Raw genomic sequence first — 9,455 nt, 5'->3', positions numbered from 1 at the left:
TCAACTATGACAGACAAAATGAGGAAAAAAAATCCAGAAAATCACATTGTAGGATTTGTAATGAATTTACAGTGCTGTGGAAAATAACTCCAAATGTACAGTGCTGTGACAAATAACTCCAAATGTACAGTGCTGTGACTAATAACTCCAAATGTACAGTGCTGTGACTAATAACTCCAAATGTACAGTGCTGTGACTAATAACTCCAAATGTACAGTGCTGTGACTAATAACTCCAAATGTACAGTGCTGTGACTAATAACTCCAAATGTACAGTGCTGTGACTAATAACTCCAAATGTACAGTGCAGTGCTGTGACTAATAACTCCAAATGTAGAATGCTGTGACTAATAACTCCAAATGTACAGTGCTGTGACTAATAACTCCAAATGTACAGTGCTGTGAAAAAGTATTTGCCCCCTTTCAAGTGTTCTCTACTTTTGCATATTTTTTTATACTGAATGTTATCAGGTCTTCAAACAAAACCTCATATTAGATAAAGGGAACAAATGAAAAAATAATACAACAATTACATACTTATTTAATTTATTTCATAAACAAAGTCCCTGTGTGAAAAGGTAATTGCCCCCTTCACTCAATAACTGGTTGTGCCGTAGTTGCTGATCAGTCTCCCACGTCATTGTGGAGGAATTTTGGCCCACTCTTCCAGGCAGAACTGCTTTAACTCAGCGACGTTTGTGGGTTTTCAAGCACGAACTGCTCGTTTCAAGTCGTGCCACAACATGTCAATTGGGATTAGGTCTGGACTTTGACTAGGCCATTCCAAAACTTCAAATGAACACATTTTTTGTTGTTGTTGCCATTTTCATGTAGACTTGATTGTGTGTTTTGGATCATTGTCTTGCTGCATGACCCAGCTGCGATTCAGCTTCAGCTCACAGACGGATGGCCTGACATTCTTCTGTAGAATTATCTGATACAGAGCAGAATTCATGGTTCCTTCTATTAAGGCAAGTCGTCCAGGTCTTGAGACAGCAAAGCATCCCCAAACCATCACACTGCCACCACCATGCTTGACCATTGGTATAAGGTTCTTACTGTGGATGCAGTGTTTGTTTTCTGCCAGGCATAATGGGACCCATGTCGTCCAAAAAGTTATACTTTAGACTCATCTGTCCATAGAACATTCTTTCAAGAGTCTTGATGATAATCCAGGTGCTTCCAGGTCCTTTTTGGAAAACTTGAGTCAACTTTTTGGACGAGATGGGTCCCACTATGTCTGGTGAAAACCAAACACTGCATTCCACAGTAAGAACCTTAAACCAACGGTCAAGCATGGTGGTGGTAGTGTTATGGCGGGAAATTACTTTTTCACACAGGGGAATTGTGTGTTGCATATCTTTGTTAATTAAATAAACAAAATAAGTATATAATTTTTGTTTATTTGTAAACTCAGGTTACTTTTATCTAATATTAGGTTTTGGTTGAAGATTTGATAACATTCAGCATCAAAAATATGCAAAAATAGAGTCATCAGAACGGGGGCTAATAATTTTTCACGACACTGTAAATTATTGATGGGCCTAATAGGAAAGAAGTCATTTAATGGTAAAAAAAAACATGTATTAGGCTGATTGTCAAACAAATCACTTCAAAAAGTAGCCTACTCCAAAATAATTCCAATATCCAAACTGATGAATTGAAAGAGACATCTGTTACAAAAGTGTAATGACATTCAGCGATTTTCATTAGGCCTACTACAGCGGTGTGTATTTATATGTGTCAAGGGAAGCCATGCTTTCCCCAACAATGTGAACAATAATAATAAATGAAACCATTTTAAATAATGTTTCATTTTCCTTCAATTCGCAAGTGGCTGAATCTATCTCAGCGGAGAAAGCATACAGTATGAGAGAGCGAATATTTAGAGACCCCCTCCCCAAGTGGCTGAATCTATCTCAGCGGAGAAAGCATACAGTATGAGAGAGTGAAACAGCGCCCCTCTGGCTCAGCATGTGTAACATTTCATACTTTTTTTTGGACAGACCCCATCAGATACATGAGCTACGGAGGAGAGCTGTTTCGCTCGATAGGATGCATTCTCCGGTGAGATTGATGCATCTTGCTGTCCGCACGCGTTCTGGTCAAATTATCAATATTTAGAGACCCCCTCCCCCCAAGTTGGACTTTTGTTGCCTTTAGATGAGCTCATGTCTCTTTCAGGGGAGATTAACGACCCCTGGCTTACCCCATAATTCAGACACCCCTCTCCACAACATTTGATCTATTTCATAGCCAACATACAGTATCTGTTCATAGGTTTTTGGCACTTTGGTTCCTCGACTGGGATGCAATGCTTCCATCTAGAGGTGTACTACTGAACACAATGTAATGATGAGACTACCATCTTGTGTACATCACTACACAATAACACAGAGTCTTTTTTTATAGACCTTTCGCAGGCTGCACCACAGGTGAGTAGAGAATAATGATTAGTGTAGAGTTACAGATTGCAGACTACTGCAGTTTTTACATACTGGAGTCCAATCAAATCTGTGAAGAAGCATCAAGACCAGAATATAATTTTATTTCTTCATTTCAAACTATTACAAGGGTCTCAAAATGAGTACACACATTTATTTCAAATGTTGACACTTCAAACAGAACAATTAAGACACAAAAAATGGGCATGAATTGAGAATCAATCAAGAGCTTCATCAGGAAAGTTACATTTATTATTAACAGATAAGACGTATCCTTTCACGAAACAATAAAACGTAAAACAATTAAAAAGGTGCATCCTCCGGACTCTTTTTACAGGTTTTGGTCATCCGACACAAATTTAGGTTCATACAAATTCTTCCATGTGAAGCAACCCAAGTGCTTTCTTGAAAACAAAAGACCTGGGAATTAAATCAAATTTCTCAATATTTATTTTAAGACGAATAAGGCATAAAATCATTGTCACTCGCTGTGAATGTCACTGTGAGAATGTATTTATCTATAGATTATACATCTCCGAAGAAATACTCTCAGTAGAAATCCATCAGGATTAACTTCAAAACAATTTGCCATGTTCAAATACCATATTAACTTTCCATTTCAGATTGTCTTCAATTGCACTTTCATACAGGCCTTTTCCTACCCTTCCTTGTCCTGGTCTTATAGTGCTCTGTAGACACGGAAGCATTATACTACCACTAAACTTACTTTGGCTCATGTAGACTTGTGTCAAGCCACCGCCATTGCAGCTTCTAAGAAAGAATAGGCAAATGAGTGATGTAACTAACAATTGTTAATATTAAATAAACATTTTTGGAGGAAGGCTTTTTTCTTTTTCTACAAAAGTTGTGTGAAATTCATTCTATAATTTTATCACTGGATAACTTAATTATGCAACAGAAGTGTAATACATCTATTCTAAAATATATTATTTGCACAATGTTAGCCCATACGCAAAACAAAGGACACTGTACCCATATTCTCTCTCAAGGGCCATATAATCTTTGTCATACATGTACTGTAGCTTCATTCTCAAACTGCGAACCAAAATACTGCCCAGTGTAAAAAAATATACTATATTTATTTTGTCCCTTCAAACAAGACAAAACTGCACTGTTTTGTTTCTTGATGATGAAAAACCACATAAAAGCACATGCAGGTAGGATTAATAAAACTTGTGAAAAGCAGAGCACCATAATGATTCTGTGGAGCTTGAGAAATACTGAATGTCTAACAGTGTCCGTGTCCCTCCTTTGTTGTTGTCATTGGCTCGCTAAATAAGCATCACTAACACCTGTTTTCATTTATTGATTGACCATCTGTCTGAGTGTATTGTCATGTAACCAGGTTACATGACTTGAGCTTCAGTGTCCACATTCCCTTCACTGTCATGCTGTTTTCCTCCTGTCCACAAGGTGGCTCTAGTAAGACACAGGGAAATCTTGTTCCAGTCTTCCTCCAGCCTCCTTCAAGAAACCAGCAATGCCACATCATGATTCTTAAAACCAGCTGTCAGTCAGTCAACATGAGGCACATGATTTTAGACCAAAACACAGAGGAGCAGTCAATACAAGTATTTCTGCTGGCCATATAAACTGTCGTCTTCACAGTGCTTGCACTTCTTCAAGTAACGGCAGGTGTCTTAGGTGTCTTTTGTTGTGCCCTTTTTGGCACAAAGGGGAGGATATATTGGAGCGTTTTTCATCTATAGTGGGTCATCACTGTTCATAACAGAAGATCTCTGTTTTGTGGTTGTTGTTCCCCTCACTGTCTCTGACTGTCATACTGTCATGCCCTCCTCCCGTAGTCTAGATTCCTGTGTGATTCCCCTCATGTCTTTTTGGCAATGGACCGCTGGGGTTTCTGCTTACGCAAGTGTGCCTCGATCTCGTGTCGGAAGAAGAGCATGCCCAGCTGGCCGTGTGAGGCTTCGTTCATGGCCTTGGACTGCATGCACATCCTGTACTGCTCCGGGGGCAGCTCGTCAGCACAGCGCTTCTCGTGCCATAGGTGGAAGAGGCCCCGCGATGGGGACCGGACCACCAGGAGGTTGCTGTGCAGGTACTTCCTGTAGAGGTGAACATCCTCACCACCCCAACCTTTGATGTCCACGTCAAAACCACCTGGAAGGAGGGACAACATGAACTCATAAACTCACTTTAATCAAGCTGCTGAATAGCCACCACTAGTCAGCTACCTGCTCCCCCCTCCCCCTGCTACTTCCCCGTGGACATTCTTTCTCCAGATGCCCCCTCCATTCTACTCCCCCTATTGACATTCCGCCCCCCTCCAACGGACTTTACTCTGCCCCCACCCCAACGACATTCATCACTGTTGCAGTTGTAAATATTTACATTGGAACTTATTTTTTGTTGTTTATTTCACTCAATGATCATTCTCCCACAACCCCTCAACAGTCTTTACTCTGCTTCCACCACAACGGAAATGTATCTACAGTTGTTATTATTATATTAGGGCTATTTCTATTGTTGTTTACCATTTTCATTGTTTTATTGCACTTAGTCCTGCATGTTGGAGCCCTTTAGCCTAAGAATTTCACTGTACCCTGCAATCACGCCTACAACCCTGTACATGGGAGCATTAAACACCCTGAATCTATATACACTGAGTCTACAAAATATTAAGGACACCTTCCCCCCCCCCCCCCCCCCCACAGAACAGCCTTAATTCGTCGGGGCGTGGACCCTACCATACTTCATTCAAGGGAACTTCAAACTCTTGTCTTGCCCATTCATCATCCGAATGGCACACACACACACACTCCATGTCTCCGTCGTCTCAAGGCTTTAAAAACCCTTCTTTAACCTGTCTCCTCCACTTCATCTACGCTGATGTGACTTCAACAAGTGACTTCCATCAGGGATCACAGCCTTCACCTGGATTCACCTGGTCTGTCTATGTCATGGAAAGAGCAGGTGTTCTTAATGTTTTGTACACAAAGTGTATTATGTTCTACCAGTTATTTCTACATGCATAATGCATGGAGTCTGATGATATGACAGCAATGGAGTGATGAAATATTGCAATAGAACCTCAGGACATGCCCCAACGTGACTTTCAGAGGAAGTAAGACGCTGACGTCAGTTCTTTCCAACCAACTGGACTACATCCTCTTCATACCCTAGGTGACACGGGTAATCATGTTTTGCTTATTGATGCACGAGTGCGGATTTCTCCCCCCACCTCTCTCTCTTTCTCTCTTTTTAAGATGACTGCAGACTGCTCAGTGCTGAGGGGCTAAACAATGAACCGAACCAGGAAGCTGGGAAATTGTGTATTTGTCTGTGCACCAGGGCCTAAAAATATCCCCTCTGTTTGAAGTCACCCCGTCTTTTCTCTTCACCTCACTGTGAGAAGCACATTGTTTATTTTTATTTTCCTCTCTCTCACTCTCTGCCTCTCTCTCCCTTTCTCTACCTCCCTTCATCTCTCTCTTCTTTGGGTGAAAATCTCACCACAGATAAATTCATTATTCATCACCATTCGCATCACATCACATCTAAATCTCAAATCACTCGCCCTAGAGTTGCATGGAGTATTTGATGTATTATAGGGTCACACTGTAGTGCGATGTGTCTCTCTCCTGAGAGTTTAAGGTCAGACAGATGCTGTACCTCTGTCTCCCTCCACAGTAATATTAAATGTTCTGCCAGTGGCAAATGTAATTACAATGACAAAACAGTCAAATCTCTGTCTATCTCTGTGTGTGTGTGTGTGTATTTCTGGCCTAGACACGTGTGCCCTACGAGCCCTGGTCAAAAGTCGTGCACCATATACGGAATAGGGTGTCATTTGGGACGCAGACACTGTCCAGAAACGACCCTGATTTACAACATAGTTTATAGCCTGTGACTTCATCGAATGGCCTCGACTGGAAAAATGCATTGAGGCAAAACCGGTCCTGAGAGCCAATAATAATAACGCAGATGGTTTGGATATGACAATTTACCAGCGATGAGCACGGTAACATGATATTTACCTATGTTGATGAAATCTGATCTGTACTGGCACGTCATTCCGAAGCCAAAGTCTCTCCATAATCCGGTGTCCTTTTTAATCACCTATTAAAAATAGCAACAACAACAAAAAGGTAAATCTTTAAGGTAAGAAAATGTTGCACATATTTCTGAGGACATCTGCGAAAGCAGATTTCTTACCAGCTGCTGTTCAACTGGCGGGATGTGGTCATGATTGCCATAGATCAGGGTTGGGTTATACTGGCTGAACAGAACAGGATAGAAGACCTTCTTACCTGAGGAAGAAATAAATACATGAAAATGTAACCAAACAAATCTAAGTTTTCCAAAGTATTAATTACCAATGGTTAATACAAAACAACATCTCAACAGTTATTTCATTCAAATCTCAGCTTTGTTAGAAAAGCAAAAGGCCCAGCGGCCCACGCCGAACATAGCACTGATGTGGATTTGTTCCAATGTACTGTAGTACCAGGTTGAGCATTGAGACGGCAGGTGTTCAGGAAGTCGGCGGTAAAGTAGATGTCGACGTCACAGAAGAAGAGGAGGACGTTTCCTCCCTTCCACGCCCTGGCGCCCACATCCAGGCCACGCCCCCTGGAGAACTCCTCATTCAGCTGGAGCAGGGAGAAGTTCTTAAAGTTGATCTCCCTGCAGAGAGAGAAGAAGAATACTTTATTGTCCTTTATACACAAATGTCCAACAGAAATGTGTCTTCTGCTTTAACCCAACCTCTCCGAAAGAAACTCAAATGCAAACAGGTTGAGGTTGGAGGTTGGAGCAGAGAGAGAGAGAGAGATAGAGAGAGGGGTGAGGGGAAGAGAGAATTTGACAGAATTGGAGATGAAATCGGAGTTGATTCAGAGACAGAACCCAACGGATACTAGACAGAGGGAGACAGTGTGGCAAAAGAAATGGACCAAAAATGAATTAGCATCATTGGTTTAAAGTTAATTTAGTAGAGGGAGTGGGACAGGCTTAATTCATCCGTGTCTAATGGGTCTTATGAGCGCAGAGGGTCCAACTGAGTCCGAATACAGACACTGCATACAATATACACAGCTCTGTCTTTGTACTGTACCATTAAACTACAACACACACACACACACACACACACACACACACACACACACACACACACACACACACACACACACACACACACACACACACACACACACACACACACACACACACACACACACACACACTACCCCCGTATGCTGTAGCAAACCTAATTTCCCCTTTGACAACAGCAGAACTAATAAGATCAGGTCTGTAAAGTGGCTACATGATGGCTGGGTCCCAAATGGCACCTACAGTGTATGCCCTACGTAGTTAATGTGCTATTTACTCTGTCAACGTGACAAATGTGTTTTGTGACATCACCGCCTCCTTTAGGCATTATTATCATCCACCCACGGTAAACAACCACTGATTGATGTGCCGTTATCAGTGTGGGATTAGGCCCTTGTGGATAGAGTGGCACGTTGTGGGCTCAACTCAAATACAAGCCTGCTACCGTACAGAGACAGAGAGACAGAGAGACAGACAGAGACAGAGAGACAGACAGAGACAGAGAGACAGACAGACAGACAGACAGGGGACTGCTATGGGAGTTCAAAGACGCACGCACGCACACACACACATACACAGCAGGATCCATGGGGATAAATTCTACATCCATTCCTAACCTTGGGCCTTTTGCACTAGGGGGAAATAGCAAGAAAGCATTGCAATTAATTGTTTGAGATGTGAACACTATAAAGTTGTTAATACATTATTAATGAACGCTCTCACATGATCACATATTCATGCCCAAAATGGTTCATAAATTCATCTTTCCAGTTAAAAAGAGAACATAATTACATTCTGTGACATAAATGATGATGTACTGTGGTGTATTTTATTCACAAGTCTGGTAGCAGAAGATAACCGGATAATATTTCCAGGGACAACCCATAGATTCAACTGTAGCCCACCAGCAGACCAAAGAACATGAGGAACATAATCCGTTTTTTATTATTGAGTTATTATTCAAATATAGTATTGAAACTTGACACATGAGCCTTTTATTACGGGGTTCATAGTCCACTATAGCACTGTGTGATAGTTCTGAATGGTGGCTATAAGATGACAATGTTTGCAGCCTGATCTCTAGCTTTGCACTGCAGGGTTAGACGTTACTCCAAGGTAGTTATACGGCGGGAGGCGACGTGACAGTTGTAGTACAGATGCCGTATCTTAATTTGATCATAATGGAAATGCAAACTTGTAGTGTATTGAAGGTTTAAAAATGCTTCAAATTTCCACTTAAAAATATGAGACTGGATTCGATGTATTGGGATACCCATTAGCCGACGCCAATGGCGACATCTAGTCTTACTTGGGTCCGACAGTTTGTCATAATGAATTTGCACTAATGAAAAATGTATCAACCCCTACAACAACAAAAAATGAACATTCATTATAATCCACATAATAATTCACATTTCCTGTAGCTGCTGGATTATTTTCCTGCTGTGAGAAACTGGGTCAAATCAAGATACGGCATCTGTAGTTCAGCCTGACACTATAGCCTGTAGGCTATTCCCAGTACGGAGTCCTTCTCCCCGTCTCTTATCATCTCTCTATCAGCATCTAGCCAAACTGAACCAGAGGGAAGGGCTCCTTCTCTCCTCCCTGGGGGCTCTGGAATAGATCAACTGTGTATTTGATTTCAGATTAATCTGTATGGAGACCGACTTATGTCTGCTGTCAGAAAGAAAACAGATTTAGGACTAGTGTACATGAGCTTAATCCTGCGTAGACACACACAGATACACCCACGTTTTGGCTGGTGTGATCAAAACCGATACCAGCCAATAGGTGGGTGTGTGGCCAGAACAGAAACCCCCCCCCCATGTTGGTTGGTGTGCCCAGGCATACGGACAGACAGACAGAAACACAGACACCCACAGATACACCCACAAACGCAAAAATGCACACATGCATG

At 41.7% G+C, this 9,455-nt stretch overlaps 1 protein-coding gene across 3 annotated transcripts in view; it reads right to left on the bottom strand.

Annotated features, from left to right (window-relative positions):
* Positions 1-2,516: 2,516 nt before the first annotated feature.
* The window catches only part of LOC109868588 (chondroitin sulfate N-acetylgalactosaminyltransferase 1), a 36,723-nt gene continuing 29,784 nt past the window's right edge, over positions 2,517-9,455 (bottom strand). For all 3 annotated transcript variants that reach the window (XM_020458258.2, XM_020458257.2, XM_020458259.2), the window contains 4 exons: positions 6,933-7,111; positions 6,641-6,735; positions 6,463-6,544; positions 2,517-4,585 (listed from right to left, as the gene is read on the bottom strand). In XM_020458258.2, coding sequence (XP_020313847.1) covers positions 4,293-4,585; positions 6,463-6,544; positions 6,641-6,735; positions 6,933-7,111 — 649 coding nt within the window. In that variant the 3' untranslated portion in view covers positions 2,517-4,292. The remainder of the gene's footprint in view (positions 4,586-6,462; positions 6,545-6,640; positions 6,736-6,932; positions 7,112-9,455) is intronic.

The sequence above is a fragment of the Oncorhynchus kisutch genome, linkage group LG23 (genome assembly GCF_002021735.2).
Source record: "Oncorhynchus kisutch isolate 150728-3 linkage group LG23, Okis_V2, whole genome shotgun sequence".
Lineage (NCBI taxonomy): Eukaryota > Metazoa > Chordata > Actinopteri > Salmoniformes > Salmonidae > Oncorhynchus > Oncorhynchus kisutch.
This window is presented reverse-complemented; position numbering and strand designations above follow the sequence as displayed.